At 38.1% G+C, this 18286-nt stretch overlaps 2 protein-coding genes across 3 annotated transcripts; one reads left to right on the top strand and one right to left on the bottom strand.

Moving 5' to 3' along the window:
* Nucleotides 1–1988: 1988 nt before the first annotated feature.
* LOC141847076 (putative polygalacturonase At3g15720) lies at nucleotides 1989–5806 on the top strand. Its single transcript, XM_074735059.1, has 9 exons — nucleotides 1989–2000; nucleotides 2105–2236; nucleotides 2390–2524; nucleotides 3232–3381; nucleotides 3476–3499; nucleotides 3622–3911; nucleotides 3999–4107; nucleotides 4222–4335; nucleotides 5531–5806. The coding sequence occupies exons 1-9, from the start codon at nucleotides 1989–1991 to the stop codon at nucleotides 5804–5806; spliced, it is 1242 nt and encodes a 413-aa protein (XP_074591160.1).
* A 605-nt stretch (nucleotides 5807–6411) lies between these two features.
* LOC141847857 (protein C2-DOMAIN ABA-RELATED 11-like) lies at nucleotides 6412–11281 on the bottom strand. Of its 2 annotated transcripts, XM_074735943.1 has the most exons (4): nucleotides 11134–11281; nucleotides 10000–10152; nucleotides 7291–7386; nucleotides 6418–6845 (listed from the first exon to the last, which is right to left on the bottom strand). In XM_074735943.1, the coding sequence occupies exons 2-4, from the start codon at nucleotides 10108–10110 to the stop codon at nucleotides 6534–6536; spliced, it is 519 nt and encodes a 172-aa protein (XP_074592044.1). In that variant the 5' UTR covers nucleotides 10111–10152; nucleotides 11134–11281; the 3' UTR covers nucleotides 6418–6533. The 2 variants fall into 2 exon arrangements, with proteins under 2 accessions (XP_074592043.1, XP_074592044.1); XM_074735942.1 differs by lacking the exons at nucleotides 10000–10152; nucleotides 11134–11281 and adding an exon at nucleotides 7744–7848 and having other exon boundaries at nucleotides 6412–6845.
* Between the last annotated feature and the right edge of the window lie 7005 nt (nucleotides 11282–18286).

The following is an 18286-nucleotide window of genomic DNA, read 5'->3' as shown; positions in this document are numbered from 1 at the left end:
TGTTGTTAATACTTTTATGCAGGACAGGATCTTAGCAATGTACAAATTATAATGGATGAAGTATTGGAAAGGAAGTGCTTGAGGGACGCAAAGATGGATAAGAATAGCGTCCACGATATCGTGCTCATTGGCGGATCGACTAGGATTCTCAAAGTCCAACAACTGTTAGTAGATTTTGCCGAGTTAATTTTAAAAGATCTTCTCCTGAACTACCGTCTGACACTTTTGGTAACACATGATGATGTGATCATGTGACCAACAATTTGAGTGTGAATTGTCTTTACTTTGAGAAGAATGATGGAAAATAGAAGAGCAATTTTAGTCTTTTTAATATTTTCTTAAGTCAGAATTTTGAGAATATTTTTGTCTTGTTAGAATTTTGAGTATATTTAAATCATTATTTAGTTGATTTAATATTTTTAATTTTTTATCAATAATATTTTTGACTGTGCTATTTCTTTCCTAATGTCGAGTTTGGTTGCGCATCTCTTGGTAATCTATCAAATCAACAGAGTTTAGAAAATTGATTTTGGTATTCTTGCATAATCAACGGATTCAATAGTTATCTACTTCATCAGGTATAGGCTTCAATCGAGCACCTGGCTTCAATGCTCAATTATTAATTTCAATCGAGCACCTGACTTCCATGCTTAATTATAGACTTCAATCCAGTGCTCGATTAGCTTCAATGATCAGTTTTAGACTTCAACCAAGTATCTGGTCTCAATGCTTAGATATAAACTTCCACCGAGCACTGGACCTTAGTGCTTAGATATTGACTTCAACCGCACACTCGGCCTCAATGCTCAATTATAGATTTCCACTGAGTACCTGACCTTAGTATTTAAATAAGGGCTTCAACAGACTACTTGGCTTCAAGGCCAAGATATTATACTTGACACTTGATGAATGGGAAAGCATGTAGTAAATGTCAGATCTGATTTCCTAATTTCCTTCCAATGAATACGTGGTTCTTGGTGAATGGAGAGGCGCTTAATGGTTGTTAAATCTAGTATCCTGATGACTCTTGTGAGAGGAGAATGGCAAGTGCGGGGTATGAGGTGGAGATGCCGTCTTAACGACTATATAAATATTAGAGAAGAGAGGTTACAGGTATAATTTTCTTCTTATAAGTAGAGGTGACTCTTTCTCACATAAAGCTTATCTCATTTCTGGTTCTTTTTTTCCTACTCTTTTTCTTCTTCTTGCTTTAACAAATACTAAATTTCTTCTACCGATGATTTACTTGAATGTCAGAGTAGTCACACTGGTAAAGCCGATCAAGCTCTAGCTAACTCATGTTACCTCTTAGGCAATTAGATGGATCTCAACTATTTGGGAGACGATCTAGCTTTGTGAAGAGGAGGAGCTGTAGCGAGCAAAAAGGACACCATCACACTATCTAGGATGATGTTAATACTTAAAATAATGTTGTAAAGAATTGTTGAAAAATTTATTTTCATGATGAACCGATTGGTTCGACCAATTAGGAACATATTAAGTATTAACGGTTAAAAAATAATAAAGACATGTTTTGACTGAATTGGCTATAACTAAATGAATACATTTATATTATTTCAAAATTAGCTTTAATAATTTTTTTTTTAAAAAAAATAATTTTTAACACGACAACTTTCATCTAATCGAACCTGCCATAATTATATTAAATCAAAATAGGATTGTATAAAAATTATTTTGGTTTTATTTAAATAATTTAATATATACCGTTTTATTTTGTTTATGCTCAAGTCCCATTAATTAGGTATTAATTATTTGATTTCTTATGCTAATTTTCTACAGCAAGTTTAATAATTGCCACGTGATTAATTGTTTATTATTATATATTACGTAATTCCATGAAAAAACTAATTATTGCCATACTTTCCTTTGTTTTTTTATTTTAAATTTTCTAATAAATCTCCAATTTTTTAACTCTTTCCAAACCTTGTTCTATATATAACTTCATAGTTCAAGAATCACAGTTAACAATGGCTAGACAAGTAAGAAAAAAAGCTAAACTATCTCCATTTTTATTATTCTTTTCTTTTAATTAAAAACAAGGTTTTTTAATATATTTTTCTATTGTGTTTTGATTTTGATTCAGGGTATTATTATCAGTCTGATCTTTGTGATCGTTCTTATTGCTTCCTGCGCTGCTGAGATTTTGGCTGATGAGCCAACATACAACGTCTTAGACTTTGGAGCCATAGGAGATGGCAACACAAATGACACTCAAGTGCGTAATTAAAAGATATATATATTCATCTTATATATAGTCTGTAAGTCTGTTACTATCGTAATCAATTCAGCTATGTCCCAAAGACAAAGATATATATATCTATGATTCATATATTTTTTGTATCTTAAATTCTTAATTGCTTCTTTTTAGGCGTTTGTAAATGCATGGAGTGCAATTTGTCTCCACAGCACAAGACCCTCCACCTTGCTCATCCCGACATGGAAGACATTTTTGTTGGATCGTATTGTTTTCCAAGGGCCCTGCAACAATGCCATTCACGTAAAGGTATGCAACACACGATATCAAGTCTTATGTTGTTAGGTAGTATATATCCTTCTACATCATTGGACTCTATTCCTTATGATATCATCACATATATTTAAATAAATTTTATATATGTAAATTTATTATTTAATCTATTAAAATCCACTTTTCCACATTCAAAGTTTGATGCAAATTTTTTTTATATTATCTACATAAGTTTTTTACTTAGTTCATACCTCCAAACATTTATTAAAAGAGAAGAGATCCACCAAAGCAAAAATATCTTAGATGCCAATGTTTTTTTTTGCCATTTTATTTTGTAAATTGAATTCGAACCTATCTATATTTTTCTAAAGCACAAGTTGTATAATAAAATAGTGACCTCTATATCTATCCTTTTCCTTTCCATTTGTAATATATTTAAGACATCTCAATTGGGCAAATTCAAACCCATTTCATTTTCATTTGTTCCTTTTCATGAGTACTCCAAACCCCACTTTAAGTTCATGAGTACTCCAAACCCCACTTTAAGTAACGAATGAAGTTTCGAGATTGAAAAATTTATATTAATTCTTTCGAAACGAAATCTTTTACTGTATAATAAAAAAAAAAGGAGTCTTCCTTAACTCTAGTTCATGGATCCGTCCTTAGGTATACATGTATAGTATCATATCATATCGTATGGTATATGTTTGAGGAAGACTGACATGTTATTCTTGTGCCAAAAGGTCGATGGAAACCTTAAACGAACAAATGAAATATGGAAAGAAAATGTCAATAGCTGGCTTCTTTTCATTCGAATCACCGGCCTAAGCATCTACGGCTCCGGCAAGCTCGATGGCCAAGGAACAAACTGGTGGTCGTGCAAAGAACAAAATGTAAACCTTTCTATCTATCTATCTATGTCGTAAGTTAATTATGTATGTCTTGACACTAACTGAATGTTTTTGATCGACTTAATTTGTGTTGCAGCAATGTCCATTTGCAGCTGCCCATGTGAGTTGATTAAGAGATCTAAATTAGTGATCGTGTGAGACCGCTGGGACGGTGGATTTCATTTTTTACTAAAGAGAAATCTAAGTGTGGAGATTGTTAATGAAGTAATTGTGATGATGCAGATTCTGGAGCTGCTGAGTTGCACCTATGTACAGATATGGGGGCTGAAGCTGTTCGACAGCCCCATGATGCATATAGCCGTGGGGCAAAGCGAGGATGTCGACATCGGAGGGATCACCATCTCCTCCCCCGGCGACAGCCCTAACACCGACGGCATCCACATCCAACAAAGCCGCCGTATCAAGATCAGAGACTCGGTAATCGGCACAGGAGATGATTGTGTGTCGATGAGTGATGGTGCTGAGGATGTTTCTGTCAGCAATGTAAATTGTGGTCCTGGCCATGGAATAAGGTACTTGCTTAGTAGTCAATACTGCCCGGCCTGGCCGCGAGCTCGCGACACCGGCCCTAAGATTAGTCATTGCTTGTTTACTTGTAGTATTGGGAGCTTGGGCATGGCTGGGACCATGGCGACAGCAACAGACATCTACGTTTACAACTGCACCATGTCCCAAACGACCAATGGAGTTAGGATCAAGACATGGCAGGCAAGCGACAATTCTATCTCTCCGAAGTACAATTTATACACACTCGGAAAGAAATAGATGATATTCGTACAATATTGGTTCTACCTTGCTTGCTTGACATTTTGAACTTTGCAGGGAGGGTCTGGGTTTGCGAGGAACATATCATTTGTGAATATTACCATGAATGAAGTGCATTACCCCATAATTATAGATCAGTACTACTGCCCTCACAGCAGCTGCGGATCTCAGGTAAAAAGGATAACTACGGCCTTGTTCGGACAGATTTAGAAATTGTATAAAAAAAAAATTTGAATTGTTTTTCATTCTTCTAATAGGTAGATAGATGGATAATCCATCCGTGGATATTTTCTTTCTCCTAATTCTTTTCTATAAAAGGTGGAATTCGCCACCTTAGCGGCCCCATACGGTCGGTCTTACGACCATCTATGAGGACGGTCTCACAACCATTTGTGAGGAGATAAATTGAGAAACTGCCATTGGTCACGACGCAGGAGGATATTGCTTGACTTCGCCAGGATTCGAACCCTTGTCCTCTTCTGTAACTCTGCTGCGTCGTAACCAACTCAGTTATGCCCCGGGGACAAAACTGTAGTGGGTAAACTTTTTATAGTGATCGGCTTCACCATTGAAACGGCCCCATATCAAAAAATCTCCTAAAGAATTTTTTGGAAGTACGGTACCACTATGTTGATAAGAGCCTACTGTCCGAAACAACATCCCAGCCAACAAATACATGTTGCTAAGATGACTCGAATCGCAACAGCACCTCAGTCAACAAATACATGTTGCTAAGAGGATTCGAACTCGGAACCTCAGACAGCACACGTCTCCATGTTTATCACTTGAGATAAGGCACTTTGACCTAATTCTTAATTATACATAAAGCTGTCAAACGGATCAACCCATCAAAAACATGTCATATATCGAGACAGAGTGGGTTGACCTACCAACTTGATAAGTTACGAATTAGACGGGCCAACCTATATGTCTATCAAAAAATATATAAAATATTAAAATTTTAATATTTGAATTACCATTTAAATAGGTTGAATTGAAATTTTTAAATTTGAATTACGATTTAAACAAATCAAAACTACTAGTTCATTAAATTTTTTATTTTAATTTTAAATTTTGAAAAAAAAATAAAATTTTCTAATTCGCAGATCAACCCAAGCTTATCATAAGCCCACTAAAATAAATTGATAAAATTTTTAACTCACGTAAATTATTTACAACTCCACAAGGTCACCTTGACAGCAACCTCGTGAGGTCACCTTGAGCAGTCGCAATCGGCCACCCCGCACGAGGTCGCCTCGTGCAGCCGCAGCTTGGGGTTATATTTTTTTCCCATGTTTTCTTGAATTTTTTTTCTCATTCCTCTCCTTATGATTTCTTTTTTCACTTTAAATTTCTTTCCTGAAAGGGCAAGGGTAAGTCGATCGTTGACGATGCTAATGCTCTACAGGCAACAGCAGTCGAAGTGAGCGATGTGAAATATATCGATGTGACAGGAAGCTCAACGAGTAACGTAGCAATTGCTCTGAACTGCAGCCAAAGCGTGCCCTGCACCGGCATCGCCATGGACAATGTTAATTTGTGGTCTGCAAATCAGGGACAACGGGTGCAGTCTTACTGCATCGATGCCCATGGATCTGCAAAGAATCAAGTCACGCCTGCTGTCCCTTGCTTGACTCACTGAAGCTTGCTAGCTAGGGTTTCTCATGGACCATGGATCATGCCTGGTGTTTTTCATACTTGTAATGTTGTAATCTTCTTGAATGGAATAACAAGCAGGGCTATGGACTTTTGGAAGGATTGGTAAATATTAAAGTATATTTCAACAAAAAAATAAAATCCACCACTTCAATAGTCTCACACACGATCGATTCCACAATCATTTATGAAGAGGTAAATCAGAAAACTACAATTGGCTATTACAGAGAAGGACATTACCTCGACTTCACCGAGATTCGACCCTTATCCACTTTAACAAGTCTGTCTCATACTAACCAACTCAGTCATACCCCGGAGGCTAAAAAAAATATTGAAATATACAACCATCATTTAGTTGGCACATATAAATGCTATTAAGAATCTATAAAAAAAATAATCTTTTATCCGACTCATCTAGCTCACACTATCTACTTGGTCATGATTCACAGCTTGTCTACTGTTGATTGCTCAATCAAGCTACCCTAACAATCTTTCTTAGCAAGTTGCCTATAAAAGTCGATATTCGGTGTAACAAGTACCTATAGAGGTAGAAGGACAAACTAAGATCTTCAGCAAGTTTATTCCGTACTAACTAACTCAATCACCCGAGGACAACAAACTAAGATTTTGATAGGTATAGTAATTGACAACATTTTGGAATATTTACAAGTTATTGTTTCCATTTCACAACAAAGCCAGGCAGGAAAATTTAATTACCTCTCTTTTCGATGGTCTGAAGCAATTGGGTGATCGATCCATTTAACTGTGACATATAACTCACCAGACTCCACATCACTAAGCCTCAGACCAGCTTCCAGCACAATTTCGCCATTCGTGTATGTGATAAAGCTATCAGCCAAGAGGCAGTTGTCCCTGTCTGGAGTTAGTCTCCTCAGCTTTGTCTCACCAGCAGTAGTGAGCTGCAGAGCTTGTTTGAGCTTTGAAGCAGAGGCAAGGGGCTGAAGATCAAGGAAGGCGTGCCCCATTTTGTCATCAAACTTGAATGTGTCCCGATCAAATACTTCCTGAGACAACATGGAAATGAATTGTGGCTTTTGTAAGATATGGATCATGTATTTCTATATGCACATGTATGTTAGGTAAGTAGTACTTTAATGGGCATAGAAGTAATAGTTTCCATTAGACATGGACTAATTCCATCTGGTTGTAAGATCTTTACAAATCAAAGTGATTATTATCGATTTCATACCTAGAATCCTACGAACATATGAGATACTATAAACATGTAGGGAAGCTTATAATTCAAGGTATGGGATAGTTAAGTCACCCCTCACGACATGAACAGTCATAGAAATTAGATTCTTCCTTCAAAAACCATAGTAGGTTGCCTAAATTCTTTCGATTATGGAGATAAAACTTAAGTATGTTTCTTTACAAACAAAAGTCACTGTGAAACCAAAGGGCATGATAATTTTAGTAAATCATTTGAATCCTATTCGATGAACTTACCATTCTCATTACACCTAGATGCTCTTTTACATGGAACGTTAGCTCTTCGTTCCAAACAGGATTAAGGCAACTATTAATCACCTTGGTCTTTGCAGTCTGAAAATACAAGAAAGAAAAGAAAAACAATAAGCATGGGAGAACTCGGGGAAAAAAAGTTTTTATTAGGTGTTAACAAGTTTATGATAACACAATCACATTAACAATAAAATATAGAATTATACACAATTAAACAGTTGAAGGCTTAATGTGATCAGAACAGATGACATTTAGCAGAAGCTCTAAACCATCATGATGCAAGTATCTTGAACGAAGTATGATATATACTGTACTAATGTAGAAGTAAAATGTAATATTGTGCATACACGGAGACCACAATGTAAATTATTAGGGAAAATGTAACTGTGAGACCCCAATTAACTCTCCCCAATTCCAGTTGGTATCAGAAATTTATACCCATTGTGCTACTGACTCATAATGTCGACAATCCTCCACATAGTATGGCTGATCCTTGTTTAAGGATGTTGTCCTTGCAAGATTGCTCATGCACAGTACATAGGCAACATGTTGCTTGCAATCATGGAGTGTTTGTGCTATAGGCATTGGAAGATCAAGTCAGATTGCTGTTGATGTCAGTAGTAGTGGAATGACAGCAAGCACAATACTACCATCAAGGCGGTCATAGATAGCACTTGAGGTTGGAGTCGCCTGCAGCTCCCTCACAGAAGCCATCATCTCTCTATAACAAGCAAAGATCATTACCCCTCGAAGAAGATAGGCATGCATCAATTTCACTAGATAGATTATATTCCATCAAACTGTTACAATGATAAGTGATGATAAACTAGTCGACTCTTCAAATTAGTTCATCTACTTGGTGTGGCTAAGACAGTGACTTTTGTTCACACAGACACACGCTTGATATGGATATTATTCTGGTGAAGTGGGGGCCAGTCACTGGGAGATCCCAGGTTATCTCAGTGGGTCAAGGAACTTATTGGTCAAGTTTAGCTTATTGAATTCATTAATCCTATTCTAGCACAATAGTACGAACTTCACTAACTACTTTTCTACCTTGAGAAATCTGTGGTGACAGTTGGACATGTATGATCCACAAATCCTCAGTTCCATCTTTCCCTCTAATACTCTTCTAGTTTTGACTAGTCATTTACACAACCACAAGTGTTTACCTCTACTTTTTCTCTTACTTGGATTATAGATTTCCAGGCTAAAAATTATTTCGACTGGAGATGCAACCCTAAGTTAATTTTAGGTGCCAACGTCCAGTAGGAATAAAGAATGAATTGTCAACAACATAATTTCTCCAATTCACATAAAAAGGGACATTCATTGCACTTGTTCTTAGTAACACTCTATTCTATCTTGTGCGTGCCTTTTTTTTTTTTTTGGTTTTTTGAACAATCATTTGTCCGTTAGTGCATGGATAAATAACTTAAAAGGTAAAGTCGCTTTTCTCTAATTTATGAAAAAGGAGGCATATGTTGCATTTGTTCATACTAAAACTATATTACGTGTTGTGTTTACTAATTTGAACAATAATTTGTCCCCTAATGAATTGACAAATGACTTTACAAGACAAAGCCACTTTCTTTCTCACTTAGTGTGTCTCTGAGGAATGAAGACCAGAACAGTGATTGAGAGTTGAGACATTATGTATTTCCAAGCAAAACTTTAAGAGCACATGAAGGACTGGGACATGCCTCTTTTAGATATTAGATTCCTTACTTGTTTGGAATTGTAGAGAGGAAATATAACTGTGCGATGCTTGTGAGCTTGCTAAACACACTAATATGTATATATTTATACAAGTCTTAAAATATATGTTTTAGTCCTTCTGTTTCTTCCTACCCAATACCCATCCTATATGTGGGACCTGTGTTATTATAACACAAATAATTCTGACCAACATATCTACTGAAACATCTCATTTCATTTGTCAATAGACACATGGAACACCATGACAGTGGCATCTTTTTGAGTGCCTCTCTGCTCCTTCAAAACAAGCAAGTCAAAGACCATCTCCTCAAACACTAGCATCTCCTCAACACAACACGGTGACCAAGGTGCACATGAGACAGGAGAAGAATTATTCTGGTTTTTATGTGTCGAAAGCAGTGACAACAGCGCATGAGGTAGCCTGCTATATTGTACACGACCTTTTCCAGTGGCAGCACAAGCCTTCTTCCTCTCCAACATTTCTCCCTCTTTTCTACCATTAGGGTGAGGACTTGACACATTTCTCTTGGTCCATTCTTGTCTTTTTCCTACTCCATCTACTTTTAGGGCTCAGTACAGACATTGACAACAGAATCCACACCAACACAACTGGTATATCTTATTCCAGTCAAGATTTGATACCCCACTAATAACAATTTTAAACTTTGTGGTATTGTATATCAAAGCTCATGCACGAATATGAATGTAACAAAAAGGATGCAAATATACCTAATCACTAGAAACTTTTCATAATTCTTCTTTAGAAAAAAGAAAAAGACATTCATCAACAAGCAACAGGGAAGAAAAATTTATAGAATAATTCGTTTGATAGTTTCACAAAATGCCTGAAGGAAACTTGATCAGGCTTGTGATATGTAAACTTTCAACAGGGTCAACTTACAATTCAAGAAAAAACAATCAACGCATTGCATCTCCCAACAGAAAAGATTAAATTAAAAGCATATAGATGCTCACCTGATTTCCAACTTTAACTACAACATAAGGATCACTGCTAATAAAATCCCTGATCGCCAGATTCTTCCCACTAGAAACAATAACCTTAAGAAGCCCTGCCTCCGCCTCCATGAATTTTATAGTACCAAATATTCTCTTTCGTCGAACTCCTCACTGGGGAACAAACCGATACTACAAAACATTAGAGGAAAACAATCAATAATCAATTCTTTTGTAAGCATGGATTTGACAATGATACCAAATTAGGAACCATTAACAAAGGAAGGCTCACAAAAGTTTGCTCTTGGCTGTCTCCTGATCATAACAATGAATCCGGAAAAGAGAAAGTAAAAAAGTAGCAAATAAAAAAGTAGTGAATAATAAGACTTGCATCCTTCAATTTTCTCCCCTCCCTATCAGTGGCTCTCACTAGCCCCTCACCCTTTCTCTCTCTCTCTCCATCCTTCAACTCTTTGCTTTGCTCCTAGTTGGTCATAAACTCACTAAATTCCCGATTATGTGTGCTCTTGTAGTAACTTGAGTAATAAAACCGACTCATGGTGCAGTCTGTCAATTCCTCATTAATGGCTATAATGGGACTAGGTGGAGCTTTAAATCTTACAGGAATGAATTTTGTTTCCTCTAATTCAAACCTCAATCATTCATTCAAAATTTAAATCACATGGGAGATTGTTGAATATCAAATCAATTAAATTTTCTTCACCTTCTATTTGTTAATCATACTTTGATGCAACTTTACTTCATCAAATGACATTGCATATTGTCTCACCTTGATTCCAAATATTTTAGTTATTGAAGATTTATTCACAACGATAAGATCTCACTGAAGCTTTCAGCTGTCATCTAACCAGAACAAGGAAACAAGAAAGTCGCAAATAGTAAGTGTAGGAAAGTAACCAGATAAAACTTGTTGTTTTCCCACTCCTCGACCTAAAAGCTCAATTGTAGTCAAGAGGAACTGTTCGAGAGACAGAAGCGCACAAGGCGAACAGAAACCAGCAACAACCAACTCAAAACTTCCCATTAAACCCACAAAAATGAGAAAAGGGATTCCAATAACGAACCAAAATGTTGACTTTCACTCGAAGATAAAGAGATCCGCGATAATTGAAAGCAGAGGAAGAAAACGAGCACCTGAAGGGATCGGGAATGGCAGCAGCGCAGAGAGCCGACGAAGAAGAGGGGAAAGCGGAAGCGAACGGCGAAAGAGTCGTGTCGATTTTTAAGGGGTGAGCCCGTCGTTGGGTCTCGGCGTGGAAAAGTAACGGTAACACGGCATCGGGTCCCGTCCGCAGAGAAGCATTATGGTGCGACTTACCGCAGCATTGCTACTGCACTAAAACAAACATCGCTTGGGTTCGACGTACTCAAACTCCTACCTTGAGTGGGCGCACCGAGCCCACTTAGCTCAGGAGGACCTGAGCCTCGAGGCGACGGGTAGACGACGTTGTAGGCGTCGACTAAGTCAACCACACGCAATGCTTCGCTACTCTGATCCCATGCTCTCTCCAGCGTGTTCGGGTTTGAAGTAGGATGGTAAATAAATCGAATATTATTTAATAAATTTAATATTTAATTTAATAAAAATTATATTCAAATGAATAAATTTAAATATTAATATTCATAAATAATATTTATATTATTAAATTATATTTATTAATAAAAATTTTATCAATATTTAAAATAAATAAATAAATTTATTATAATTAATTAATTAAATTTAAAATATAAAAATTTTAAACAATCAAATAAATTTAAATTAAAAGTTTAATAATACCTTATCAAATCAAATTCATAAAAAATTTAAATTAAATTTAAATAATTATTTTAATATCTTGATTTATTTTAGATTTATTATGTGAATTATTTTATCAAATAAATTTAAATATTATAAAATTTAATTTAATTGAACTTATTTATCATCCTAGAAGTAACTTTTTTGAGATAAATGTCCTTCTTCGTCATTAATTACAACTTCTTAATTTACTTTCTCATATATAATTATATATGATTATAAGATCGATTATATGAGACCATTGGAATGATCAATTTCATATTTTACTGAAGCATTAGAAGCAGTCTCCTGAGTCTAGAGCCATCAATTTGGATTAGGTCAGTCGGATTGGCCCACTCCACTGAATAATTTAAACGAGTTGGATTAAAATTTTATCAATTTATTTTAAGATGGATTTAGTTGGATTGACTCACCTAGGCCTATGACCTACGTGGATTGACCCACGATCTACGTGACTTGATCCGCTAGTTGAGAAATTTTATTTTTAAAAAATAAAATAAAATCAAAAGAGAAAATTTAATAAGTTAATGGGTTGACCCGTTTAAACCGCAATACAAATTTAAAATTGTTAACTTGATCTGTTTAAATTATAATTCAAACTTAAAATTTTTAATATTTTTTTTTATTATTTTATTTTTTAATAGGTCTATGGGTTGGTCCGCCTAACTTATGACTCCGTCTTAAATTGAGTTGGATTGAAAATTTTTTAACTTGTTAAGTTGATGGGTTGCTCTGTTCCGTCTCCTCGTATAAAGAATTTTGGTAAACGCGTACCATGGTCATAGTGAGTTTGTAGCAGCTCGCCGAGAGCTCGCAGCCAAAAGACACGAGGTGCCCTTGACCACTTTCTCTTGTGTCGTTTTCGTTTTGCTACAGAGGGAGACAGCGAGTTTGACAGGGAATCATAGCTGAGAAGGAATGGGTGGTGGTACCGGTGGCAGTGGCAGACAAACCTGAAGCTGCTCTTACCTCAGCATTCAACTAATTCGCTCAGCAATGATGTCTGTTCATTATTTATGATTGTGGGATGGACCTGTTCATAAAAATTTTCCTTCTGATACGGCCAAGCCAAGTAGCTGAACCGCCGAATGAACCACCGAGTGCCGAGCCAAGTGACTGAGCTGAGTGGCCGAACTGTCGAGTGCCGAGCAAAGTAGTCGAACCGCCGAGTGCCGAGCAGAGTGGCCCAGCCGAGTTCCCGAATGGCCAAGTTGCCAAATGGCTGAAGCCAAGTTGCCGGACGTCTGTTTCCCAAGATACAACGACCGAACCGAAGAAGCGATCAAGCACAGATCGTTCTTGACGAACTGATTACACCCGTAGGCTATCACAGGAGGAAGCAGAGGAAAGAGTAGCGAGAGATCGAGAAAGCTCTCGTTCTATTCTCCCATCGCTACCCCTTTTATAACCTCGTAGCATATCTCCAATTAATTAGGGATTAATGATACGATTAATGACATGATTTGAAACGTCAGTAATAACACGCGCAGATCGTGCTCGCACACAAGTTACCTTGCGGGCAGTGCAATCCGGACCCTGGATTTACACCTCCTGCGCCCCACGCGTGAAAGAGAGTTTCTCCCCTTGCATTTGTTCACAACATCAATCTTGTGATACAATATAAACCAATCAAGTTGTCCCTCAACTACTAATATGAGACTAAACTTCTCCATATGAGAGTCTTCTTCATCCATCCATTTCATTATTTCCATTCATATTTCCAACAGGACCATCACTGTGGATAAGGATACTCACAGATTCATGACTCCGGGCTGAGAAGCTCACAGTCAGCAAAACCTTGTGAGTAGGCAGTGAACTCATGGCCAAGCGGTCGCTGCAAGCTGCGTATCAAACTGAACATTCATGCCATTTGAACTCATCAACAGTGAATTCCCATATTCTTCTGATATCATATTCACTCTGGTGGATGCTGGCATGGATTGCAACAGGTAGTGCATGCATACGATTCTGTTGTTAAGAAATAATAAGCAAAGGACGATTTACATGTCTGACAAAATGGTTCCTTCTTCGTGATTCTGATTTACCTAATTCTTATGAGATTGTAGTTTGTTCCTGTTGAGATCGTCTTTCGGACGCATCACCAACCATTTGACTAGATAATTGACCGTTGAAGGAGAAGAGAGGAAAATGACGAGCCCCACGGTCTTAATGAGCTCCAAAATGTTGCAAGAATAAGAAGAAAGTGAAGATGGAGGCCAGAGGTGTCTATAACAATCGCTCTGACGCTCAAGTCAGTTATCAATCCTGAGAAAGAAAAGGAAGCAAATAAGTAGAGGATGTTAATTAAGTGTATACAATCGTGCGTACCTGCATCTGCAAGGAGTGGGGGTTATACAGACTTACGATAGAGAAATATCATATCGTAATTAAGGAGAATATTTCTGAGTGGAGATTCTGTCAGAGGATGTGCCCCATCTACATAAGGGGAATATCCCATCACCGTCGCAGTAGCGAAAAGTCATGTCATTCATCTTAATACGGCATCATACAGTACCATTATGCCGTATTAAAGAAATAAATCATTCTGTTTAATGATTGTTTGTATCTCTCTAGTGGCAGTCTGTCTATTTATTTAGGAGAAATGATTAGAACGAAACTGACTAAGTGTTTAAGTAAGGCATTGAGGGAGTGAGACAGGGTCGGTAGAGGAAGCCCGAACCCGAGTCGGGGTTGATAGGGAATCACACCATGAGAGATATCAAGTGCGAGATCTCAAGATGAGTCTAACGCCAAGTCGAAGTGTTTGACCCTTACCTAAGCTGCCTTCTGAGTTGGATTCGGTGCTCGAGTTGAGTAGAATACTAAGCTTGGTGCCATCGAATTAGGTCAAATTTTATTTTTTTTTATTCGATCATACTGACTCATAATATAGTTCAAGCGTTATTATTAACAGAGAGATAGGATTTCCTTTCAACTCAGCAGATCCAACCTCCATGGGCAGATCTGACTCACACCCCACAACTATCGAGATTCAATATTCTGTTAGGATTTGAGATTATTATCTTCAATTTTTTTATCTTTTTTTCTATTCTTTCGATGGAGGAGTCTTGTTGGCTTGTCAAAATTTGAACCCCTTGCTTTTTTTTACAAGCCGACTCCGTCGTAACCAACTTAGCTATGTTTCAGGAGCGACAAAAACATTCCACATTTATAGAGAATAAGAGTCACTCCTTCGGTAACCTTTAGCACCAGCATAACTTGATACATCAGACAAAAACATTCCATCTTTATAGAGAACAAGCCTCTTGTTTACTCTTCACTTAAAATTCCAGTGTTGCGGTGTGAAGGATTTAGGAGTCACGGTGCATTTCAGATGAAGGAAATGAGTAGGAACTCGACTGATAAGATTGTTTTCCTTTGATGTATTTTCAGAAGCTCTGTCATTGATATCTCAATTGCTCTAGTCTAGTTACAGCCGAGAAGCAAGAAACAGAACCATTTATACTGGCGAAGGCTCATCCTTCACCAATGAGAAAGGTTTTGCAAGAAAACTGGGCTTGCTATCTCCGGCCATGATCACCATCACTCTCGGCTCCATGTCCAACTGCAAAATCACTGGCGTCTCCGACAAGCTCAACGAGTCGGAGCTCCGAGCTCTGGCTGACCTCCAGTGTGAGCAGGCTAGCACCACAAGAGCAGCTGCTATCAGTATCATGACTGCCCCAAAGCCTCCAAAGAGGTAAGGAACTGGAGTGTGCCACAAATTCGGCACACTTGAACTCTGCATCTCACTTGCAGGCCTCATGGTCTCTCTCCCTTTCTTCCTTCCTTCTCGTGCCTGCCTACACTTAGTTTCTGAGTTTTCTGCTGCAATGACAGAGATCGAGTTTGCAGGGAATTTATAGCTGAGAAGAAGTGGTGGACATTGTTAGTGCAGGGAAACAAGTATTTGAGAAGGAATTGTGGTCCTCTATGATTCCATTTGGTGTTTTATATATTCATGAACAGTGAGCTCCAATATCTAGCTCATATCAACTTCAGTATGGTGGATGCTGCCATGGATTGCAACACCAGACTTAATTAATAAGATTTTCTTGTTTATGAATAAAGTACTGATGGATGCTGCCATGGATTGCAACACCAGACTTAATTAATAAGGTTTTCTTGTTTATGAATAAAGCTAACGAGCCTTATCCAAAGCCTATACTTCAGAGATTAACGTTCTCATATTAAATTCATGAAGACATCTGCATAAATGGTGGGGCTGAAAAAGGTGTCGGAGATTGTTATGGGTCGGTATGACTTAGTCCAAGAGATGAAGATCTGGTCCTATTCGAAGACATGTCATAATGGAGATCCGATGCGGGAGTTGACTGACTTGGTCCACAGGGTCAACCTTGGGCCGTTTAGGTGACACATCAGGTAGAAGATTGGACCCCAACTCGACTAGCTAGTTCTTACCCCGACTCGGCCTCTAACCCGACTCGGCACCAATTCTGCTTGGGAGCTCATGGTTGATGCCTCCCGTAATTCCGCTCTGGACCCCACCAGCTGACCTCCCTCAAAGCTCAAACAATCTCCAAGCCCTGAGCTCCAAGTCTGACCCGTCCGATTCGATCTCCCCTCGATCAATTAGGCCCCTCCGTCTTAGCTCAAACAACATCAACTCAAACATTCGGTGACTCCAACTACACTCTCTTGGTGCTTGTTCAACTGCTCAACTGGTTCTGCTCTCCATCCCATCAGTCAACCTAATAGGCCGCTGCCATTAGAACATACATGCAATCATATGATTTCTTGAATAGCCCCTCTACCCCGTTAAGGTGGCATGGTGCAGTCTGATACCTTGTCACGGCACGTGTGAAGAGACTCCTCACCAGTAAGGCGGCGACGTGACATTCCCCTCATTTAGATGGAACATCTCCTCTGATAAGATCCTCATTGATGGGATATTCTTTTTAATTACAATATGATATTTCTCTCTGGTAAGTCTATATAACTCCCACTCCTTTTAGATATAGGTACGCATGATCATCGTATGCACTCAATTAACAGAATTCTACTTGTTTGTGTTCTCCCCTTTTTTCCTCTGGATCATGACTGACTTGACCGTTGGAGCGGTTGAGTCTAGGATACTCCTGACCTCCGTCCTCGTTCTCTTCTTCTTCTTGCAGTAGTTCTGAGCTCATTAGGACCGTGGGACCCACCGTCTTCCTCTTTTGCCCTTCAGCAGTACCAACTTACCAGCCAGGTGCCCGGTAAACTCGTCCGAAAGACGATCTCAACATGAACAAAGAAGTTTGATAAAATTCCTCTAATCTTTTAAATTGGATTCAATCTACAACTCTAAGTTGGACCGATTAAGCTGAGCACTTTCACAACTCAAGAATCGCATGTATCAAACCTATTGATAGGATGGTGAAATTAAGCTAAGTGCTACAATGCCCCCACATCTAAGTCCCCACATCTGAGGATATCATCATTGCATCTCAACCTCAAGAATTGATGCAAATGCCACTACTCAAAAGGAAGGCACTAACTTATTGCCATACACACAAACTGGAATCCTCGCCAAATTCACTTTACAACTTCTGGCCTCCGCGTCCAAATCCACTTCAGAACTTGTATCTGTTGCACTGTCGATGATGATCGATCGATCTACTTCAGATGAAGGGCATGGATTAGATTCTTCCCTTCTAATGGCTTCTCTATTATCATCTTTTACAGGAAGTACAGCAGTGATTACCGAAAGAACTGATGAACCAATCAGAAATAGTTAAGATGAACTACTGATTATAATTTTCAGAAAAGGATGTTTCTCCTGCGTTGAGAATCTCAAGCTTTTGAAAATGGCGGTCACTCGTTGGTGCTTTCTTGAGTGGCCGCCATAAAGGCGATTAGTGAGTGACGGTGGAATCCATGGCTGCAAACACTTGCAATTGAGGCGAGTGACGCAGCTTCCAACTCGCTGCTTGTGACACTAAGTTAGTATTATTACATACCACAAGTCCACAATAAGTGTTTATCAAACGGCATTGATTCTGCCGAGATCAGCGGATGGATTGATTCATACGTGTCAGGTCGGCTCCTCTCGAGTCGGCAATTGTCGGGTCGGCTCCTCTCGGATCGGCGGTGTAAAGATCCCGAGTGAATATCTCTTGAGATGACCACTTAGAAAAGGGAATTGAAAAGGTTGAAAAGGATTAAAAGGGAGACCAAGGTAGATATTGATGAGACCTTCTGATACTTAAGTCAAATTCTGAAAGAAAATTTGTGAGAAAAAATAATAAAGAAATAAAAATAATACTATCTCATGGTACTTCTCAGTGTTGTTATTATTATCTTATATCGAGAATGAAGAGTAATCAGGATTTTCAAATGATGTAGCATCCTTTTATAATTAACATTATTATAACCGTTATATCACATCCGAGCATGAGAGTGATTTGATCTGAGTTCAATCTTGAATTTGGCTGACAAGACTTGACTCGGACGTGATTCAAGCTGACTTGAGTCGAGCTCGAGTATGAG

This window comes from Curcuma longa, chromosome 16, assembly GCF_044706935.1.
Source record: "Curcuma longa cultivar G26 ecotype Majalengka, Jawa Barat chromosome 16, ITB_CL_G26_1.1, whole genome shotgun sequence".
Taxonomy (NCBI): Eukaryota; Viridiplantae; Streptophyta; class Magnoliopsida; order Zingiberales; family Zingiberaceae; genus Curcuma; species Curcuma longa.
The sequence above is the reverse complement of the archived record's forward strand: the minus strand, read 5'-3'. Positions and strand labels throughout refer to the sequence as shown.

Excerpts from the sequence above, each read along its gene's own strand:
- LOC141847076 (XM_074735059.1), top strand. Across the intron at positions 2,525-3,231 it reads ACAATGCCATTCACGTAAAG|GTCGATGGAAACCTTAAACG; the intron begins GTATGCAACACA and ends TTGTGCCAAAAG. Across the intron at positions 4,336-5,530 it reads ACAGCAGCTGCGGATCTCAG|GGCAAGGGTAAGTCGATCGT; the intron begins GTAAAAAGGATA and ends CTTTCCTGAAAG.
- LOC141847857 (XM_074735943.1), bottom strand. The coding sequence starts at position 10,110 with ATGGAGGCGGAGGCAGGGCTTCTTAAGGTTATTGTTTCTAGTGGGAAG. Across the intron at positions 7,387-9,999 it reads TAGTTAAAGTTGGAAATCAG|ACTGCAAAGACCAAGGTGAT; the intron begins GTGAGCATCTAT and ends TTGTATTTTCAG. Across the intron at positions 6,846-7,290 it reads ATCTAGGTGTAATGAGAATG|GAAGTATTTGATCGGGACAC; the intron begins GTAAGTTCATCG and ends ATGTTGTCTCAG.